General features: G+C 38.1%; 1 protein-coding gene across 2 annotated transcripts in view; it reads right to left on the minus strand.

The window, feature by feature from the left end:
* The window catches only part of LOC122640036 (probable serine/threonine-protein kinase SIS8), an 87856-nt gene that overhangs the window by 15923 nt on the left and 48382 nt on the right, over positions 1 to 23551 (minus strand). For both annotated transcript variants that reach the window (XM_043833133.1, XM_043833132.1), the window contains 2 exons: positions 19336 to 19447; positions 11296 to 11593 (listed from right to left, as the gene is read on the minus strand). In XM_043833133.1, the coding sequence (XP_043689068.1) occupies positions 11296 to 11593; positions 19336 to 19447 (410 nt within the window). The remainder of the gene's footprint in view (positions 1 to 11295; positions 11594 to 19335; positions 19448 to 23551) is intronic.

The raw sequence follows: 23551 nt of genomic DNA on the forward strand, positions 1-23551 counted from the left end.
AAGACAGAGAGATTACTACTATTAGAATTGTAAAAACAGTGTTTGTGTAAATTGTAATTGGCAATATACTTATAATGGTATTACTGTTTCTTTCCCAGTATATAGGTTATCTAAAATATGATGTTTCCGTTGCCATGCTTTTGCATTAATCAACAACTGGTATTTGATCTGGGCATGGAACTAAATTTTGATTTGGAACCAAATATATTGGGGGTTTGGTTTTAGGTTTCTGTGATTTCAGTTGGAACTGTGATTACTACTATTGGAATATGTGTGTGGGGATATGGTTTCGATTTCTGTATTTCAGCTCAAACTTTGTGATTTTCATTACTGAACTAAATGTGTTGCTGCCAACACACACCCCCCCTCCAAAAAAAAAAAAAAATACTCAGTTTGACTTGAGGTCTGAAATATTGTGATATATGGGTCCTGTGAAAATTGAGAATTTTTTTGGAGGGGTTTTAGGAGGGTGAAGCATTGTAAAAATCCTAGGAAAATCTCTTAGCATGGTTTTAATGGTTTCATTGGGAGCTTGTTATCTTTTTTCATCCATGAATGCTAGAAGTTATTCAGTGTATAAGACAGGCCTTGAGTTTGTTGGGAATGATTTTGTAGGGAGTTCAGGATTTGGATATGTATTGTATTTATTTATATATTTTTGTTTAAAATCTATGAACAAAAGAACTAAACCTGAATTATGTAATATATATTGTAGGCCTCACTATAGATGCATAACTATTGTATCATGTTTCCATGTCACCTTGACAGATATCTTTCTTATTGAACGTGGGTTGGAAGTTTTGGTCCCACCTATTGGTGTAATAGCAACTCCAACTGTATTCAGGCTGGACATTTTCCAAAATGAACCAACCCAACCTGGCTAATCCCTGGCCCAACAGTTTCTCATGAGTTTGATCATATTTTGGGATGCTCTGTCAGATAGACCTGAGGATGGGCCCACATCATTTGATATTTGTTTATATGATTACTTACAAATTATCATTTGATCCACCCTCTCTTATTTTGACTATAATTCCATTTGCACTTCAAGCATACCTTATTGCCTATATGCCTGTAATCTTTAATCCTTTGTTCTTGAGTTAATTGATAGTTCATGGCTTTGCTTCATGTTCTCTTTTTTATTTATTTGTATTATGGAATGTTTGTTTTTTATTTTTTATATTTGTTTGTTTATTAGGACACTAAGGGAAAATGGTTAAACAAAGAGATCAATTATGGAAGTATGTGGAATATTTAAAAGAACGTTTCAAATGTAAATTTTGTAACAAGGAGTATGCAGGTGGTATTTCAAGATTGAAATATCATTTAGCTTGTTTGAAGGGAAATGATGTTGGGATATGTAGCAATGTGCCTGATGAAGTCCATGCTGAGGCACTCCGTGCATTAAGTAATAAGAAAGCTAAGACTGCGGAAAGTTCCACTGCATGTAATGTTGGAACTTCACAAAGCCCCCTAGATAGTAGAGAACATATAGGTCAGTCTTTAAGTCTTCAACAACCAAGTGTAGATGGAATGTTTAAACAGAAAAGCAAGGATGAAGTTGATGATGATTTGGCTCGTTGTTTCTTTTTTAATAACATTTCCTTTAATGTTATTCAAACTCCTAGTTTCATTCAGATGATACGTTCTGCTTGTTGTTATGGTCCAAGTTATGTCATACCTAGTTATTCTACATTGACTCATTGAGGACCAAATTGGTACAAAGGGCAAGAAAGGATATTGAAGGATATGTTGCTTCAGTTAAGGAGTCATAGTCTACTACAGGTTGCACTATTATGTCTGACATATGGTCTGATATAAAAGAGCGTTCCTTCATTAATGTTATTGCATATTCACCCAAGGGGGCTGTTTTCCTCAACTCTTTTGAGTGCTCTGATTCTTCTAAGACTGGACTATTTCTTAGAGAAATACTTGAGCCTATAATAGAGGAAATTGGAGTAAAGAAAGTTGTTCAACTTATCTCAGATAACGCTTCCAACTATGGGGTTGCAATCTCTTTGATTATGGAGAAATATCCTCACATTCATAGGGTAAGGTGTGCAGCCCATGGAGTGCAATTACTATTGAAGGACATTGATGCACAAATTTCATGGGTAAAAGAAGTATTTGACAAGGCAAAGTTGGTTGTTGGTTTTATGTACAAGCATGGGACTGTTTTAGCCTTAATGAGGGAATGCACAGGAGGCAAAGAATTGAAAAAACCTTACAAGACCAGATTTGCCTCTAATTTTTTTATGCTTAAATCTATTCTTGATGTTGAGGATTTGTTGAGAGTTATGGTTGCATCAGCAGAATGGAGGATCAACAGGTACTGTAGGTCTGATTTGGGTGCAATGGTAACTCAAATAATTCAGAGTACAGAATTTTGATTGAATGGAGATGTGTTGTCCATTTTAGAACCTCTTATCATAGTCCTTCGCCTAGTTGATGGTGATGGAGCTACAAGTCCATTTTTGTATGAGGCTATGGAAAGGGCAAGGAATACCATCATAGATCGTTGCGAAAGAGATTCATCGAAGTACAAGAGGTTATTGCAATTGTTTGACAGTAAAAAAGAGGCAAACATAATACATCCTGTGCACGTGATGGTAGCTTTTTTGAATCCTTTCTTTATGTATGATGGAAAAATTTCATACTACCAAAATGATGTGCAACAAGCAGTAATCTATATCATAAAGACTATGGTTTCTCCAGATGACAAGAGACAATTTGCAAATGAGTTCAGAAATTATTATGAGAAAGAAGAAAAGCTATTTCATGAACTCTCTTTATTAATGGTTGATTGCCATCCACGTAAGTAAAAAAAATTTGATAATTTTTGTTATATTCTTATTTTATTTCTTCTTTATTTTTATAAATTTGATAATGAATTTGTTCTTTATTATTTCCTTACATACTTTTATGTTTGTAGGTTCATGGTGGACTATGTATGGAAGTTGTGTTCCCTTGCTTCAAAAGATAGCTATTCGCATTTTGAGTCAACCTTATAGTTCATTATCATGTGAGAGAAACTGAAGTGCTTTTGAAGCTGTGCAAACCAAAAAGAGAAACAAGCTCTCTCCTGAGATGTTGCAAGATTTGGTTTATGTAAGGATGAATGACCTTATAAAACTCAAATCAAAGGAAATTGAGAAATTCAGCAAGGACTCAATTGTGTTAGATAAACTTCTTGAGATTCCAATTAATGAAGATGATGATAGAGTTGGACTTGAAGATGAGGGGGATACAATGGTGGAAGATGATCAGACATGGCTTGATAGGGAGCTTGGGCTTGGATCTGCATTTAATTCTAATGAACCTTATACTCCAATCTATAGTGGCAACTTAAGTCAGCTACGTACTATTATCACTCCTTTCACACATGATTCAGAGACACAAGCACCATCAGATTGAGGACCAATTGATGTTTTGTTTTCTTTATGACATGAACTATGTTTTATGGATTGCATTGGATAATTTGATGGATGATCTATACATTTTATTGTAATAGATATATTGTGGGATTTTCATGGTTCTATAACACATAATGTGTTATTTTTGTCTTTGATGTTTTGATTTATTTGGTAGAGTATCTGTTAGACTTTGATAATGTTATACTTTGTCATATTTATTGTTTCATTCCATTGAGGAATTTGTTGTTCAAATTGATCCACAGTTTTCAGGAAACTATTCAATGACCTTTGTTGGTTATATTTTTTCATACTGTTATTTTTTGGACTTCAACAGGGATATAGGCAATATTCATTTCAATCATTCGTTTTGATTGGCCATTTTAATCCCTACAATAAAGAATGTAATGAATCTAGGCTTGTTAACCAATCAAACTATATATTTAGGCACATCAGTAAATGCTATTATTGTGTTTCTTAGGTGTACATATCTATTGCATAGTGAATATATGTCCGTATTTTTGCTCCTGGATTTTTACAGAGCAACCGTATTATACATGTATTAAACACGTACCGTATTATTGCCGTAGTGCTTTATTGTGCCGGATTTTTTGAGAAGGATTATTACCGTACAGTCCATTTGACTGCCGTACGTATCCGTTCCCGTATTGTTGCCATTCCCAAACTTACTAACTATGATCCCACCCCTTAACCGAGTATTGCGTCCACCCCTCTTCCCTCTGCTGGTGCCCAACCAGTTTTTCCCCAGGGGGAGCACTTAGAAAATGTCTCTGCTGGTTCCCCACAGGATTTTCCCTAGGGGAAGAACTTAGAAGATGCTGAAAATCCTATTGGTGACAATTCCCTTTAGGGGGAGATGACTTCAGTCCAACAAACCATTAGGGAATTTCAGAAGAAAATTAACGACTCTAATCTCAAAACCTATCACAGGGGACATTCCAAATACAAGCAGCTCCCATCCACTACAGCACCGGCACCACCACAATTGTCGACCCTAGAACCAGATCAAACCCCAGGTAACATATCTTCTCCTTCTCCTGATTTACCTATTGCTCATCGTAAAGGTATTCAGGCTTGTACCCAGCATCTCATTTCTCATGTTGTCTCTGATGACTCCCTTTCTCCATCCTTTCGTACATTTGTCTCTTCTCTTTCTTCTGTTCGTATTCCCCAAAATTGGCAGGAAGCTTTTACAGATGGAAAGTGGAAAGCAGCAATGATGGAAGAAATGCAAGCCTTACAAAAGAATGATACATGGGAACTTGTGGTTCTCCCTCCAGGAAAGAAACCAGTTGGATGTAAGTGGGTGTTTGTGGTGAAACAGAAGGCAGATGGCACTGTGGATCGATACAAAGCACGTTTGGTTGCAAAGGGATTTACTCAAACTTATGGGATCGAACCAATCGATTATCAGGAGACTTTTGCACCAGTTGCGAAACTAAACATCGTCAGAGTGCTACTTTCTTGTGCAGTGAATCTGGGCTGGGAATTACAACAATTAGATGTGAAGAATGCCTTCCTCCATGGAGAACTTGACGAGGAAGTATATATGGACATTCCACCAGGTTTCTCTTGTGATAAAACCAGCAGGAAAGTTTGTAAATTGAAGCGTGCTTTATATGGGTTGAAATAATCCCCACGTGCTTGGTTTGGACGATTTCACAAGGCAATGGTCTCTGCGGGTTACAAGCAGAGCAATGCTGATCATACCCTGTTTATCAAGAAAAATGGTAAAAAGGTAACCATCCTAATAGTTTAGATGGACGATATTGTGGTGACCGGGAATGATAGTCATGAAATCACCCAGTTGAAGAAGTACCTTGGACAAGAATTTGAAATAAAGGATCTGGGAAACCTAAAGTACTTTCTAGGGATAGAAGTTCCTCGGTCTTCTAAAGGCATCTTTCTTTCCCAAAGGAAGTACATCCTAGATTTATTGACTGAGACTGGGATGCTAGGTTGTCATCTTGCTGATACACCTATGGATGCTACTACCAGACTTAAAGAAAAGGAGGGAACATAGTTCGACAACTCGCAAGATCTTGCCGAGTTTCTCGATTTTTGGAAAAGCCGAGACGAGACTGCCTACGAGTCTCAAAAGTGCAATATCTCGGTGAGATCTCGGTGAAATCTCGGCGAGATCTCGGATCTCGGTTTCGATCCATTATTTTAACCCACTTACCACTTAAATACCTGATTGGACAAAACTCGACATATCTCGACGAGATCTCGGATCTCAGGTCCAGATCTCGGGTTGACCCAAAGTTGAGGCTTTGAGTTGAAAAAAAAAAATACACCAACTCGGCGAGATCTCGACTCGTCTTGGTTTTTCCAAGAGTCGAGTTGGTACCGAGACCCGAGTTTTAGTACCTTGGGAGGGAACACCGGCCGACAAAGGTCGCTATCAGAGATTGGTTGGTAAGCTCATTTATCTATCTCATACAAGACCTGACATTGCAGTATCTGTAAGTATGGTCAGTCAGTTCATGCATGATCCGCATTCCTCTCACATGGTTGCTGTTATCCGGATTCTTCGGTATTTGAAGTCATCACTTGGTAAAGGAATTCTTTTGTCTCCAAATGGTCATCTTCGTGTCGAAGCATATACTGATGTAGATTGGGCTAGTTCCTCTGATCGAAAGTCCATTTCTGGCTATTGCTCATTTGTTGGTGGCAACCATGATACATGGCGTAATAAAAAGCAGAACGTACTAGCAAGGTCTAATGCTGAAGCTGAGTTTCGTGCTATGGCACACGGTATTTGTGAGATGTTATGGCTCAAGGGCTTATTACATGATATTGGTACTCCTGTTCCTCTGCCCATGAGCTTATATTGTGACAACAAGGCTGCTATTAGCATTGCTCACAACCCTGTTCAGCATGATCGTACCAAGCATGTGGAGGTTGACAGGCATTTTATTAAAGAGAAGTTGGAAGGGGGGCTGGTGTGTGTTCCTTTTGTGCAGTCTGCTGACCAGCTTGTTGATGTGTTCACTAAAGGCTTAAGTGGAAAGGTTTTTCATCCTATTCTGGTCAAGTTGGGCATGGTTGATATTTATGCTCCAACTTGAGGAGGAGTGTTGAAATAGGCTATTTACCCAATAGGGGTAATTAGTCCTAGTTATATTATGATTTATCCTTCTTTTGTTTTCTCTTTTTTCTCTTTTTTCCCCCTCAGTCGATCTCTATTTTGGCATTCCTAGTTGGATTAGGAATTCCTAATAGGATTAGGTTGAGATGGCATTCCTACTTCTACTGTGACTAGTTGTAATTCAGTTTATTATAAATAAAGGGCCTGGATGATCTGTTTTGATCATCTAAGCATTCCGTTCTACAGAGTTTTAACAGCTACAATATATACCTCATATCATCAAAATTCAACATTAAGCCTCCTCAAGTCATCAAAAATCAATAGTACGTCACCTCAAGTCATCAAAAATCAACATTAAGCCACATCAAATCATCAAAAATAACATTAAGTCACATCAAGTCATCAAAAAATCAATATTAAGCCACATCACGTCATCAAAAATCAGCATAGAACTAGAAGACAGCAGAACTGAAGAAGCAAGCTATTGGAAGTTTGAAACAATCAAAACATACATTTGGTTTATACTAGTTTCACATTTGGTTTATATTGTTCTTAGGAAATATGATCTTATCTGTAAGTAATTAAATTGCTCTCGATTTAGAGGGATGTTATTGTTCTCTAAGAAGCTTGACTAGTCAAATGATTTTAGTTTTACATGAGACTTTTTGTATTAGTTAGAGCACAAAACCAGTTTTCCAACAAATCCAAAAGTGCTTAAATCTTATTTATATTGAAGGAGTTATGTTCCAATCAAAGTTAATTTGGTGTGCGTGAATGTTGTCAAAATGGTTCTGAATGAAAATAATTTTTTACATATCAAAACAAATGAATATTTTACCGCACTTTTGGCTTTTCGCAATGTTTAACCACATTAAGATTTATGGAACTTTTAGACTTGAGAAAAACCCCAACATTAGAAAGTTGAAAATTGCACCTACCGCCGAAAATCTAGTTTTTTTTTTTTTTTCTTGAAATAGGGAGTTGACTTTTTATCCTCTTGGAATTTGATTTTTTAACTATTTTTATTGGATTCAAATATGAGGGAATTTGCTTATTTATGAATAATATCTTAAGTAAATGAAATTACAAATATAAAAAAATTTATTTAAATGATATTTGGCATAAATAAGGGTCAATACCGAAACCTGGTACTAATAAAAACCAATGCAAGGCGCCCTGCAATAAGGCGGTTGTCGCCTAGGTCCCAACAAAACCGCTTGGACGCCCAGGCGACGCCTTAACAACTATGCTGCAGAGTTAGATTCTTCGGCCTCTGCCTTACGGGCTTCTACATTTGCACACTCTTGGGTCATTGACTCTGGTGCCACAGACCATATGAATGGTATGTCTCAGTGTTATGATTCCTACACCATTTGTTCGGGTGGGGATGAGGTTAGAATTGTTGATGGCTCCCGTTCTTTTATTTTTGGTAAGGGTACTGTTCGAGTCACTCTTCTATTTCTCTTGACTCTGTTCTTCATGTCCCTAACTTTGCCACTAACCTACTATCTGTAAGCCATCTAACCAAATCCTTAAATTGTTGTCACCTTCTTTCCTTCTCATTGTGTTTTTCAAGATTTTGTGACAAAGAGAATTATTGGTAGTGGATGGGAGGAAAATGGACTCTACCTTCTTTGATCTAGGATCAGCAACCCTACAAACTGCTCAGTCCTACGTATGTGGGCATAGTGACAATACTACTGTTGACTCTGTAATGTTGTGGCATAAACGTTTGGGCCACCCTTCCTTTAGTGTTATGAGACAAAAATTGACACATTAGTTTTCTTCCATTCCTCCTTCCCATTTATTCAGTGTAAACCATGCCTATTTGCTAAACATTGTCGTTCTTCTTATCCTTACAATGGCAATAGATCCACAGTTCCCTTCCATATTGTGCAAACTGATCTTTGGGGACCTTCTCCCACTACATCTTTATTTGGTACTGCTATTTCGTTTCATTTGTTGATGATTATTCTCGGTCCACTTGGACCATCTTGATGAAGCATAAAAGTAATGTTTATGCTGCCTTTAAAAATTTCTATCCGATGGTTCTTACTCAGTTTGAATCTAAAATCAAAATCATTCGTTCTGATAAAGGAAGGGAGTACATGTATGGTGGCCTCATAAATTTTTTCATTGATAATGGCATTATCCATCAGGTAGCTTGTGTTGACACACCCCAACAGATGGGATAGCTGAGAGGAAAAATCACCAATTATTGGAGGTCACTAGGAGTCTTTTATTTGGCATGCATGTTCCTAAAACCTTTTGGTCCAAAGCTCTTCTCACTGCTGCCTTTTTAATCAACCACATGCCCACTAAATTTCTTGGCACCAAATCCCCTTTGGAAACAGTGTCTCCCAAATTTCTGCTTTCTCTCTTCCTCCCAAGGTCTTTGGGTGTATGTGCTATGTCCATGTCAATAAATCTACTAGGACTAAGGTTGACCCCAAGGCACTCAAAATGCATTTTCCTTGGATATTCCTCCTCCACCAAGGGGTATAAGTGCTACAATCCCTCAACCGACGACGACTTCTCTCCAAAGATGCCACCTTCTTTGAATCTATGCCTTTCTTCACTTCTTCTCAACATCCTCTTCAGGGGGAGAATAGTGGGAATGAAGAGGCTGTTGATATCCCATCCTCCCACCTTTGCCTACTTTTCCGTTTCTATTTGATATTGGGAAACATAAAGAAGTGGTAGTTGGTGCTATTGATGATAATTCAAGTGGTGGTTTTGGTAATGAAATGGATTACCAAATTGTGTACAAGAGAAAGAAGAACAAGCAAAAGAAGACCTGCCAAGAGTCCTTGGATCCACATCCTGAGATATATCCTCCTCAGTTAGGTGACATCCCTCCTCTTCCTTCTGATTTAGACAATCCTATTGCTGGTATAAAAGGAAAGAGAGCTTGCACTTATCTTGTAGCCAAATTTGTTTCCTATGATGCTCTTTCTCCTACAGGTGTTGCCTTCACTGCTACCCTCTCTTCTATTTCCATTCCCAAAATGTCACTGAAGCTATGTCTGACCCAAAGTGGAAACAAGCCATGTCTGAGGAAATGATGGCTCTAAGAAGAACTGTACTTGGAAACTGGTTGACCTTCCAAGGGGGAGAATTCCAATTGGATGCAGATGAGTCTACATAGTCAAATACCAATCAGATGGTACAATCGCGAGATACAAGGCCCAGTTGGTGGCCAAATGATACAGTTAGGTGTACGGGATTGACTATCAGGAGAAATTTGCTTCTATGGCTAAGCATAATTCTATAAGAGTTCTCTTATCATTGGCAGCAAATAGAGATCGACCACTATATCAGTTGGATGTGAAAAATGATTTCCTCCATGGTGATTTACTGGAGGAAGTGTACATGCAGCCCCCTCTTGGCTTTAAGTTTCCTTCCGCTAAAGGGAAGGTGTGTCTCCTCAAAAAGGATTTATATGCTCTAAAACAGTCTTCAAAAGCTTGGTTTGAGAGGTTCAAGCAGGCTATTATGAAGAATGGGTATTCCCAGAGTCAAGCTGATTACACCTTATTTATCCGGCAAGGTAATGGTATTATTACAACTCTTATTGTCTATGTTGATGACATTGTTACGACTGGAGTTGACAGAGTTGAGATAGCTAGGCTGAAGACCTACCTTGCTCAACAATTTGAGATTAAAGATTTGGGTCCCTAGAAGTATTTCTTAGGAATTGAAGTATCAAGGTCCAAAAGAGGAATCAACATATGCCAAAGGAAGTTTGTTCTTGATTTGTTGAAAGAGATATGGATGTTAGGCTGCAAACCAGCAAGTTCTCTTATTGACCATAATCATAAACTAGGAGAAGATTGTGGTCCCTCTATTGTTGATGTAGGGAAGTATCAGATGCTAGTGGGGAAGCTCATCTATCTGTCTATGAGTCAGTTTATGCAAGCTCCCAAGAGTAGGCACTTGGATGATGTATAATGCATTCTAAGATACTTGAAGTCCTCTCCAGGGAAAGGACTATTGTAAGTCAGGCACAATCACTTGAGAGTTGAAGGTTTCACAGATGCCGATTGGGCTGGATCCATCTTAGACAGAAGGTCTACATCTGGCTATTGCACATTTGTGGGTGGTAATTTGGTCACATGGAGAAGCAAAAACAACCTGCTGTAGCTAGATCCAGTATAGAGGCAGAGTTTTGGGCAATGGCTTATGGCGTCTGTGAACTCATATGGTTGAGACGATTGGTTCAGGAGTTGGGTTTGATACTGAAGAACCTATGCATCTCTACTGTGATAACATGACAGCTATAAGCATTACTCACAATCCGGTGCAACACGATAGAACAAAGCACATCAAAGTGGACCGGCACTTCATCAAGGAGAAGATAGACTCTGGTTGCATTTGCACCCCTTTTGTGAAGACTGGTAATCAATTGGTGAACATCTTCACCAAAGGACTTACTTCTCTTTAGTTTGGCACTCTATTATGCAAACTTTGGAATGCATGACATTTATTCTCCAGCCTGAGGAGTGTTAGAGTTTGTGTAGTAAAGGTATTATAGGAACTAGTTTGTTAATTAGTTGCCTTATATTATAATTTCCTTTTTTTACCTTTTACGGTTTTACCTCCCTAGGGAGGTGTATATAATTTCTTTCATATTATTAATGAGGTAATATAGGTGTGGAGGACAACCATGATAATCCAAGCCTATGATTGTTGAGAAAAAAAATCAGAATTTTGTTTTTGAGTGATATGATAGTCTATGCTTGTAGGGAATAAAACTGAAAGAATAATGCTTACCAATCCCAACACGAGTTCCAACAGTCAATTCAGAGAAATCAATGTTCCATTCATCAAAAGGTAACAAGGGCCTCTTCAGGAACTTGGAAGATTCAAGCACTTTGTTCCATGTTGAAACCATTTCAGCATTTCCTCCATAGTTTGAAGGCCCACTCCTCTCAGAACCCTGACCCCTAAACTGATGGGGAGACGAAGGTAATGATGCTGCCTTCTGAGAATTTATTTGCCTCCTGGGAAGATATGTAGCAGACCCTTCACCAGGGATTACATCATGACGATCCAAATGAAAATTTGTTACCTGTAGTTTCTGAACCGATGAACCATCACAATAGCAGGAATGGAAGAAAAAAAATGTATATGATAATCACTTCTGTTGATGGAAAGCATATTGATGCAATTTTATTAGGAATTGAAATTATTTAGAAATGGATGCAAATATAAAGAAAGAAGCACATTGTGACAAATGATATCCAAAAAACTTGAACCAAACTGAAATACCGCTGTACTCATACTTTATGTAAGAAAACATATATATCAAGCAAAAAAAAAATATTATAAAATATGTGATGTATCCTAGGATAGGCAAAACAAGATTAAGAGAACATAATAACCACAAGACAGAAACACAACAATCCAAGTAATAGACAGAAGGGCAGAATATAGAATGTTAAAATATCTCAGAATTTGATGGTAGGATGGGGTTGAGATCTGTGTCGATTAGACCCCTAAATATGTTGTTCAATCCCTCCATATATCAGGCTGATCCAATGGTGGGATCTACTAGAACAGTGTATGAAAGAAAAAGAGACTAAAAGATACCAGTATTCAGTAACTCCTATGATCAGAGATGTATGATGACCCTCATATTCTGGGCGAAGGTAAAGGGGACAGAGCCTTGGCACAATGGTTAAGTTGCGCTATTACAACCAGTTAATTGCGGGTTCAAAACTTGGAAACAGCCTCTCCTGCAAAGCAGGGAGTTAAGGCTGCATACAGTTGCCCCTCCCAGACCCTGCAGTAGCGGGAGCCTCGTGCACTGGGTAGGTCTTTTTTTTTTTGGGTTAAAGGGGACAGAAGTAAACAATATCAAAAAAGGAGGACAATCCGATGGCTTGTGGCTGGATTGGCTAGACTGCTAGCTCGAAACCCTGCATCCAGAATTAGTAAACAACACAGAAAATCAATAACTAATAATGATACCTGCAAACCAGTGAGTAAACAGTGATAGAATAGCATTAGAAAGGAAGGGAATGGAAGGAAGAAATGGGAGAGAAACAAATCAAACCTAGGAATCGATGGTTGTTGGACTACAACCCAAAACAGTAAATAGAATAAGAAAAAACAGAAACCGTGGGGAAGAAAATAGGTTAGAATCTGCAGGGAAATATAAGTAGATAATAGATGTTATCAAAGCATCGCCTAGGCATCCAGGCTCTTTCTCGGGTCAAAGGCTACAGCACAGCGCATGCCTTGTTGACACTTCAAGAATTTATGTTGATTTATGTTATTGTTTTGTTTTTTGATGTACATGCTTATACTATGTCCTATGCTTTGTTTGTTGTATGATGATGTTCTCATATTAGGTCATTACTAGCATAATTATACCATATTGCATTGATGGAACTTCTATGTTGCATATAAGCATAAAAGCGCATACCCAGTGCATGAGGCTCCCACCATAATGGGATCTGGGGAAGGCCATAATGTACGCAGCCTTAACCCCCGCTTCTCAGGGAGAGGCTGTTTCCCGATATGCAGCATATAAGCATAATTATAAAAATTATCATTGCTATATTACATATTGCCATCATAGTTCGAGAACTCGCGAGATCTCGCCGACATCTCGGCGAGTGTCTCGGTTTTTTGAGAAATCGAGATGAGTTGGCATACGAGTTGCAAAAGTGCAACAACTTGACCGAGATCTCGCCGAGTTCTCGAGATCTCGAGAATCTCGACCCAAACTCCTTTATATGAGTGCCAGATCTCGAAATCTTGATGGAAAATCTTGGTATACAGACACCTATCTATGCAAACCTTGGTATACAGACACTTATTTAGGCCAGGAACTAAGACAGACACTTATTTATGCCTAATATCATTTACTTAAGATATTATTTATAAACAAGCAAATACCCCCTCTTTGAATCCAATAAAAATAGTTAAAAAATAAAATTCCAAAAGGAAAAAAGTCAACCCCCCAGTTCAAGAACAAAAACTGGATTTTCGGCAGTAGGTGCAATTTTCAACTTTCTAATGCTGGGGTTTTTCTCAAATCTAAAAATTCCATAAATCTTAATATGGTAAAACATTGCTAAAAACCAAAAGTGCAGTAAAATATTCATTTGTTTTGATGTCCAAGAAAATATTTTCATTCAAAGCGATTTTGACAGCATTCGTGCACACCAAATTAAGTTTGACCGGTACATAACTCCTATTTGGACTTTGTTTTTGGCAAATGGCCTAAAATGGGCTGAATACCAAGTTTCAGACCCAAACTAAGTCTAAAACCCACCGAGTTGAGGCTTCGAGTAGGAAAAAAAAAATGCACCAACTCGGTTTTTCAAGGGACCGAGTTGGTACCGAGTTCCGAGTTTTAGTACCTTGATTGCCATTTACTGCACTCATAGTTGTCATGGCGTCGCCATGGCGTCCTGGCGCTGGAGAAGCCTGCATGGCGACCTACGCCATGGCGTCCTTTGATTTCTTCTTCTTATCTCTCTTTCCCTCTTCGATTTCTGCCTTCCGTCTTCGATTTCTTCTTTATTTCTTCTTTCCCTCTTCGATTTCTTCTTTATTTCTTCTTTCCCTCTTCGATTTCTTCTTCCTGTCTCTCTTTCCCTCTTCGGTTTCTTCTTCCTGTCTCTCTGTCTCTGTTTTGCAACTAAGAAGTCGCCAGATCTGATTCCAGGAATTAAATACTCCTTGCTTAGTTGATTTCTGTGATGAGTTCTTGCTGGAATTGATAGAACATGATGTGGCGATACTTTGCTTGAAGGTTTAGACTGGACCGAGAAGAGTTGAAGGAGTTATCTCCTTCGTACTTTGCCTTTTTCCGTCCCAGGTTGAAGATAACCATAAATCCAATCGTGGGTTATTACAAACCCTTATTTTTTCCTTTTTCCTAAAGTACCCTTCTCTTCTTTTATTCCCCTTTGTCCATACTTTACACATCCCTCCAAGTTTACCCTTAGTCATTAAATCAAAACCCTTTTATGCCCTTTCTTAGATTCTGCTTAATTACAAGATTGCCATCCTTAAAACTTGAGAAACAATAGAGAAAAAATAAAACATGGCTTGAGTATACATCTATTAAACCATTAAAAATAGAGAAAACAAAAAATAAAGCATGGTCGACATGCTCGCCATGGCAACGACATGGCGGGCGACATGTCGATATATCGACGTGACACCCCTCCACCGGCTTGGATCGCCGTGACGCCGTGACAACTATGACTACACTCCTAGGGTGCAAGGGTGACTCCTAGTAAAGCGCCTTAGTTCACCTAGCCACCATGACAACTATGATTTCAATAAATTATATAAAAGTTATAAACTTATATTACACATTCAAAGTTTCCATCTCATTACACAATATAAGTTTAAAATCGAAAGTCAATAGACATTAATATTTCCTCCAGTCAAATATTATATGAATCAAATACAAAATCTGAAAACTAAAAGTGAAAGTTTTTATATAACATGGTACAATAGTATTCGTTACTAACTTTATTCTATTTGAAGAAATATAAAGAAATGGACACAAGCTTAGATGTCAAAGTGCTATGGATTGGTCAACAAAAGTAATACGTATCGACTAATATGCTTAATTTTTATAAGATATGGAATTCAACAAGAAATTTAAAAACCAAGGACTTTAATGAAATAAACAAGGCTCAGACAAAATGATTAGGTAAAGCTATCAAGGGATAGAACTATAGAAGAACAAGGCTGGTCAGATGAAGAGTTGAGAGATCGTTTGAATTTTAATAAGGATAACTACAGGGCTCAGATAGGAAGAAGGTTGTTAAGGAAGAGAGGAAATTGAACATAAGAATGACAAAAGAAAACAAGCATTAGAATCAAAAAAAAATTCAAGTGTCACAAAACTTACTAGAATCAAGGATGATAGAAGAAGAAGAGAGAAATCCATGGGAATCAACACCTAGAGAGACTAAGATATCATCCCCTTAGGCTCTTTTAGTTGGAGGGGAAATAGTGGGGTGGGATGCTAGTGTTAGAAACTGGTCAGAGTTTCTCAGGAGAGTGCAACATGAGCCCTTTTGGATGCCTTGGGGTGGAAAAGACATGACTATCGAAATAATCCCCGTAGGCTCGCTCCTCTATGCTTCACCCAATCCCTCAAAAAATCCCATTGATTTTGATCAGATCATGAGGAATTATGGAGGGAAAGTTTCAACAGTCGTGAAATTTGTTGATGTATTCATTGATGCTGCGGTTCCCCAACAGTTCGAGCTTTTAGGTGAAACGGTAGCGAACATGGTATCAGAGCAAGAAGGTCAGGTGTTGGACTTGTGGGAATCGGAAGAGTTTACCTGACAAGGACCATGGGATCTTTGCCTGCACGTGCGGGGGAGTATTTGCCCTTCCCTAACAGTTTGAGCTTTTAGGTGAAACGGGAGTGAACAAAAACAATAGTAAAAGGACCTGGTGTACCTCTAAAAGCTGAAACCATGATTACGAAACCAAGCTTGCAGTTAAAATCTACGTTGATGGGACTGGGAGAAAAAGGAAACGCCAAGCCTTGAGTCTTTAAGGCATCCTGAGAATCTTCTCCACCACTCGTTGGACTGTGCTGCAAAGTGAGACGAAATCATCTCTGATTTCATGGATGCTGAGGAGTTCTTGGTAAGAACTTTGTTTCTCAGTCTCAACAGCTGCCCGAAATTCTCTACCAAAGGACCTGATAGTGAAAGTCATCAGGATTTACACTGTTTTTTCCATCCTTGGGAAGTGAGAGAAAAGAATGGGAGAGAAACTACAATATTCAGCAGCTGTAATGTATCGCAGAAGAGAGAACAGGAAGAAAAGAAGTTACTCCTGCAACTTCTGGATAGTGAAACAGAAAAAAGGAGAGAGAGAGAGAGAGAGAAACCTGGAGTTTACTCAGCTCCGCACATTGACATGGAGATGATTGGGGCTAGGGTAGAGGAGGGAAAAGAGGCACTTTTGTGTAAATTGAAATGATATATTAGAAGTAGTTTTGTCCAAATAAAACTTTCCCTCCCATAACCCACAGCCAACCAAACAAGCATTCTTTTGGGAAACAACAGCGTTCTCTCACTTAACTATCCATGTCCTTCAACCCCTTAACATGTTGGACCCATCACCCCACCCTCCCTAGCAACAAAACAGGACCTTAAAGAAAAGAGCAAAAATTTTAGCGTCTTCACCGAAATTGGAGCTCAAAGAAAACCTTATATATTAAAATTTAATTATTCCATAACTTCTATCTCCTCCAGTGTTATATACTTAAAAAGACGAGGGGGGAGGGGAGAGACTCGGTTACTTGCATCCTTAATAGAATAAAAAATCATTTCAAGACAAACATCACCTACTAAAGAGTTGAATTACAGAAACAAAAGATCCCAAACATTGGGAAGCAACCAAACAACTAAAGATTAAATTAAGGAGTTCTATTACTTCCATGCTTCTTTATTGCTTTTTTCTGCTTGGTGGTGAAGTCCACCTAGACTGAAAAAATACTCATATCTACAAATTAGTACCATCTGATCAGTTAGGAAACTAAAGCCAGTTTATTCGAGTTAATGTGATTGTTTTAATTTTTATTCATCTTGAACAACTCTCTACCTGCATAAAGTTCAATACAACTTCTGTTTACAAGTGAATCTAAGTGACTAACTTGACCCTGCTTCAGACTTCTTAATGATATCATTAAGATTGACAATAAGCTAAAAAAATGTATCTGATCCTGATGACAAGAAAATCATGACCAGTATTGCACCACATGTCAATAAAGAGTCAGTGCTGCCAAATTTAACAATTATGAGTGAATCAAGTGACTAGAAGTTCCTGAAAGTATAAAGGTTTCAATAGTTTCAATGATGGAAACTGTTAATGGATTCTTTTATTCCATGTCTTTCAGTTTATTTAGTTTTAAGTTAATGGATACTGTTAGTCTTTAGTTTTAATGAAAATCTTAATTAAGACTGTCCAAGATAGGATTTGGGTGTATATATATAATTTGGTTTTGCAGAAAATGTTTTGGCGCAGCATTTATGGAAAAAGTGCAATAAGAACATTAGTTGGAGTTCGATCTTCATAAAAATCTCATGGATTGGGAATTAGTAATCTATCGAACCTGCTTCAGATTATTTATGATGTTGCAGAGGGAATTCAACCGATCAAAGAATTTGAATTAATAGTGCTAACTGCTAACGAATTACTTCTGTTAAAACCTATAATGAATCTTTAGTTGATGATGCTTCTGAAAATTGGAACAGAGAACTGATCTGGAAATCAAAAGGCCCTTTGAATTCAAGTTTTTGCATCAAATGTTTCTCTGAAAAATCTCCTATCCTTCTTGTTGCTTTATGGAGTTTGACAGATCGTATATCTTGCATCATAATTTTGTTGCATTGGTTTTAACTTTTAAGTATTTTGAAGGGCAATTAGCTGTCAATTGGGTTACTCCTCCTTGACTGATGATGATCTATATATTCTGGCCAGTGTCTAAAACATCTATCCAGTGGAATCTGATCCTATATGGTGTTACTAACTGAATCTTTGTGGACACATCCAAACGTTGGCCTTTGTGGACAAATGCAGGAGTTGGTCTAAGCGATAGGCTGATACTGTTATGGGGTCACATATGATGAGTTGGCTACAGCTATCAAGGATTTGTAACGAATAGAAGCCTCTTTGAAGGGCCACAGATGATGGAACAATATTCACGAATAGTCACAAGAGAGATAAATTGATCTTGTTCTGTCTTTTTTAGAATTGTTTATTTGTGCCATGTATCTTGTGCTTGCTGGTTCTTTTCATAATTGTGCATTCTTCCCTTATAGTAGAATTTCTCTTTCTATGGCTAGAAAAAAAAAGGAAATGATTTTGGGAAATTACATCTGGGATTTGTCTGTGATAGGAATCATGGTAATTAAGAATCTATTAGGATAGGTTGTTTGTCCAGTTTTTGTAAGAGTTCACAAATGTACACATAATTTCTGCTTGACCAAAATTGAATTTTTATTACATGGTGCCAGTGGTAGTTGTGGGCCTGTGGCAGCTGTGGCAGTGGCATAATTGAGGAAAGCAGTTGCATTAGTGGCAGCTTCTAAGCAATGTGGGTGGTTGTTGTGGAAAAGCTGGTAGTGATTCAGAAGTCACCATTGTTGAGAAGGTGGAAGAGAAGTTGTGGCTTGAGAGAGTCATGATATGGTGGTGGTAGACTCAAGGCAATGAGGTAACCATAGGGGGGTAGTTGTTGCAGCCATGCAGAGGCAGTGACAGCAAAAGAAATAGCATGGTGAGGCTTCTGTTGACATGATGGGAAACAGTGGCAGCAGTTCTGGAAGACATGATGTTGAGAATGGGAGCAATAGTTTGAGGTATGATAGTGGTGGTGGCAATGATAAGGAATGCTACAGCAGCTCAAGTGGCACCAGGAGGGTGGCAGGGAAATCTTAAGGCTTTTGGTTACATCCATATGATTTTATATCCAAGTCCCACAAGAAAAGAATTGTAAAAAAGCAATATTTTTCACATCCGCATTCAAATATAATATGTCAATGACTCTGCACAATCCACTTTCAGCGCCTACTAGAGGTACTGTAGCATAAGGAAAAGACATTTGCATAACACATCTACGTCCCTAGTAAAGGTACCAAATATACATAGAAACAAAAAGGTGAGTAAAGACAACATCAGATGGTCTAAAAATATCAACGAATTTTTAGAATAGTAAGCCCTTATGCAATTTTGATGACAACAATAACAGAGTAATGCCATATGGGCAATATAGAACTGCAATCTTCAAGTAGAGGAAATAGACAAGAATACATTTTTTTTAGGATCTGAACAATTGCCTTGGTCATTTGTAACCGATCCATCATCAGCTTGTTCTTTTAAAAGTCGGTTTTGCTTCAGTGTCTCATTCATTGCTCGCACAGCCCTAAACACAAGTTCATTTGGCACAACATGAGCATGATAGCTAAAGCAGAATGAAAAATGAAAGATACACTTATAAAACACAAGAGGATGTAAAATGACAAGATAAATAGAAGTGCCAAAGTAATCCTATCTCATTTAGAATGCTGGTACCTTTCAATTCTGTTTAGCTAGAGTGTTTTGGTCTCTTAATTGTAACTTATAACATGTACATCATCAGAATGCACATACAGGTAGTGGGAACAATCTAGGAGACTTTTCAACTTTTTCTCTATATTAAGATTTTTCTTATTTAATTATAAAAGGATAAAAGGAAGGTTATAGATCAAATCTTTGCTTTTCTCCTACAATTTCCTTGCACTTCCTCTCCAATCTAAATTCATGAAACAACCCCTTTTCTAGCTAGGCCTTGACCATACCTTGTTTTTTAATTACATATTTCTAGATTTATTATCATTTCCCTCTCCCTTTCCTCCACTTTCAGGAACTCATTGATTGAAAAGACCTTCCTGATATGTCTACAGACATGGCAAATTACTGTTCAACATCTGACCTAACTGATGTTCCTCTCTGAATTGCTTGATAAGAGCCTATCCTGAGACTTCTTATGACCAGCACAAAAATTGGACTTCTTGTAGGCTTCTGAAGCTTAAAGTGCTCAACAATCCAAATAGGCAGAGGTTACTGCTTCAGACTCAGCCAATAAAAGTACAGCCTTTCACATGGCAGATGTTACAATCTTATTTCATGCAGACTAAATATCAGAACTGTACTTATGGGCATTGTTTGAAATTTCGGCAAAATATTTCGGTTTCGACAATTGTCGAAATGAAATGACAACCGAAAATTTCCAAAATTTGACCAAAATATTACTAAAATCATAAATTTTAAACCTTGCTTCTGGAACACCAATATGGTCTCACAACAAATATATATATATATATCATACACAGTCATGCATATCGGCAGATTCTTAATGAGCACCAAGAGATGGCATCATTTTCTACCATGTGTCCATGTCAACCAAACCAAGTGTATTCTCTCCGCATAAAATCTAGAATCTAGCCTCATTCATCATAAACATCAAATACTTTAGTGTTATATCTTATATATCATTTTCTGCATACAGTGAATATTATGAACAATATCACGGGATCAGAATCCCAAATTTATACTTAGTATACTTGGTGTTGCAGGTGCAATACCTTGGACCGATTCAAACACGTTTGGGAACCCAGACCGAGAACCGTCCAAATATGGATTTTAGTCTAGTAGATATTTAGGATTTTATTATTTATTTTATTGGGATAATTATGTAAGGAGATCTTTAATTTGGGTAGGATAGTAGGAATAGTTTTAGCAAGTTTTAAATTGTTAAGAATCCCAGTATAGTTGTTACCTAATTGAAGTCCGTTTCTTTTATTATTTATATGGTTGTAACCAACGTATTGAACAGATTAAATAGAATGGACCAGTTGGGTTATGGTTTGAGTAGCCTGCGGGCTGTGTGCGAGTTTTCTCCCCCCCCCCCCTTCTTCTAATGTGGTTTCTTCTCTCTCCCCCTGCAACTCTGATTCTTCCCAGCTTCCCCTCTTCTCCTAACCGGTCCACCAATTTGGTATCAAAGACGAAGGATCCATCTCCTTCCTCTCTCTTCCCTTCCCTACAAATCCCTCTCGTCTCATTCTCCTTCCCTATTCTCTCTTTCCCATACTGTTCTGCCGACAAAAAAAAAAAAAAAAAAAAAGAAGCAAGCAACAACCCTCTCTCAAGTCTCTCTTTACCATCTCCTGCAGAAAAACCCACCCCTCAGATTCCCTTCGCAACCCACCTTCCTTTTGCTCCATAGCTTTGATCAGACTCTCCCTCTTTCAGGATTTCAGCGAGTGAAAAAAAAAATAGAGAGAGAGAAGCGATAAGAGAACAGAGTGCGAGAGCCACCGGAAAAAAACAAAAAAAAAAAACCCACACATACCTGGTTTTTGAAGATCCAGTCACGAGTTGCCCTACTTCGAAGTTGAACTCCTCCTCGGCGTCGAACTTCCCAGCCTGGTCTGACTTGAACTCCTGTTCTGAGACCTCTGCCATTTTCTCCGCAAGCTTCCCTGGAGTTGCAGACTCCTGTAGGAAGACCACCACTGTTGGTAACTCATTTACCCCCTTCACCTTTTGTTTTCTTTTTACAATTGACCCCAATACTCCTCCCCTTGTGCAACTTGACTCCACTACCTCTTTTTCTTGTTTTTCTGTTTTATTTCCTGTTAATCCCCATAATATCCCTGTCTTCCTTTATTCCTTTAAAACTTCTATTATGTTGTTGTTCCAAGTATACCCCTCCCTCTCACGGTTCCTTTATGTTTCCTATTTTGTTTTTTTAATTTCCCATAATACCCCTGTCTTTCTCTCTTATCATCTCATCCCCTTTAATTTTATTTTGTTCCAAGTAGATTCCTAGTCTTTAATTTTTATTACCCATCATATCCTTTCTTTGGTCTGCCTTAGTAACCCTTTAAGATTCCTTAAATTACAAACCTGGCCATGGACCCTTTTATGTTCAAATTTAGAGTGTGTTTGCCCAATAGAAAGCTTGCTATGTTGTTTATTGATGATCAAGGGCAAAGCAACAGTTTCATCTCACGATCTGAGGTAGAGATGTTATCAAAGAATGACCATATTATTATTCACTCTAAGGATTATGTATTCGTCGAATTCTCCATTTCTTATTTACTGATCATAGTGGAGTGTTAGATTCTCCTCGGCATGTTATTAAATTGGGTCGCGAATGGCTAGAAGAACGAAAAGGCATCATTGATCGTGACGAAAACTTGTGCACCCTACATCCTTTTCACATGCCCCAGACATTCATTCTTCATGGGTTAGTTGATGGTGTATGTTCCAAGCCAAAAAAGTCAGCACCAGTGATCCAACCTCAACCAGAACAGAAAACAGTGGCAACGGAAGACAAGAAGATTGTGGATCAGGTAACAACGGAATCCAGTGCAGTAAAAGTTATTCCCAATCATGAGTTCATCATTCCCCATGAATTTCCAGCCATGGATGCATCCCCAAAGCTTCATATTTGGGATTTTCTTCCAGTTGCAGGCATGGAGCTGATGCCCCCCCCCCCCCCTTTCATCAGCTTTTAATTCTTCCATTCTACAAAATTCGCGGATGAGTTTATCTCAACAATGGGGGAATTAATGCTACTTTGGACTGGCCCAAACCATATTTAGGATTTTATTATCATTTTATTGGGATAATTATGTAAGGAGATCTTTAGTTTGGGTAGGATACGTAGGAATAGTTTTAGCAAGTTTTAAATTGTTAAGAATCCTAGTATAGTTGTTTCCTTATTGAAGTCTGTTTCTTTTATTCATATGGTTGTAACCAACGCATTGGACAGATTGAATAGAATGGACTAGTTGAGTTATGGTTTGAGTAGCCCGTGGGCTGTGTGCGAGTTTTCTCCCCCCCCCCCCCCCAAAATCTTCTAATGCGATTTCTTCTCTCTCCCTTGCAACTCTGATTCTTCCCAACTTCCCCTCTTCTCCTAACCGGCCCTCCACCACGTGGTCACCATGAATACCTCACTCTTTTCTTCTTCCATTTGTATGTGTAATAAATTAATAGGCAATGTTCATGCACTCGCTTCAGGCTTTGCATGTCGATGTCAGAGCATAGGGTTTGTGTGTGTGTGGGTGCATTGGTGGGTAGGTAGGGACGTTGTATGTGTTTGCGTGCATATAAGGTTCAAGAACTCGGTCCTGACACTGGTTTCGACCAGTCAGAAACCGAGATTTCTAATGTTTCGGCAATATCTCGGTCAAAACCTAGTACTTTCTCTAGGCGAACTCGAAACCATGGTTTCAAGGCCCAAAAGTTGTTTTTTTTTCCCTGATTCTTGTTATGCTGCCTATTTTTGACATTTTGAATCCAATACATGCATTAGTTTCAAATAGAGAACACTCAAAATAATACTTGTGGTTTTGACCCAAGTTTGATGGTGTATATTGTTTTTGGACATAGTATCGAATAAGGTTTGACCGGAACATAACTCCTTCAATATAAATCAGATTTAAGCAATCTTGGATTTGTTTGAAAGCTTTCC

The sequence above is a fragment of the Telopea speciosissima genome, chromosome 9 (assembly GCF_018873765.1).
Source record: "Telopea speciosissima isolate NSW1024214 ecotype Mountain lineage chromosome 9, Tspe_v1, whole genome shotgun sequence".
Classification (NCBI taxonomy): Eukaryota; Viridiplantae; Streptophyta; class Magnoliopsida; order Proteales; family Proteaceae; genus Telopea; species Telopea speciosissima.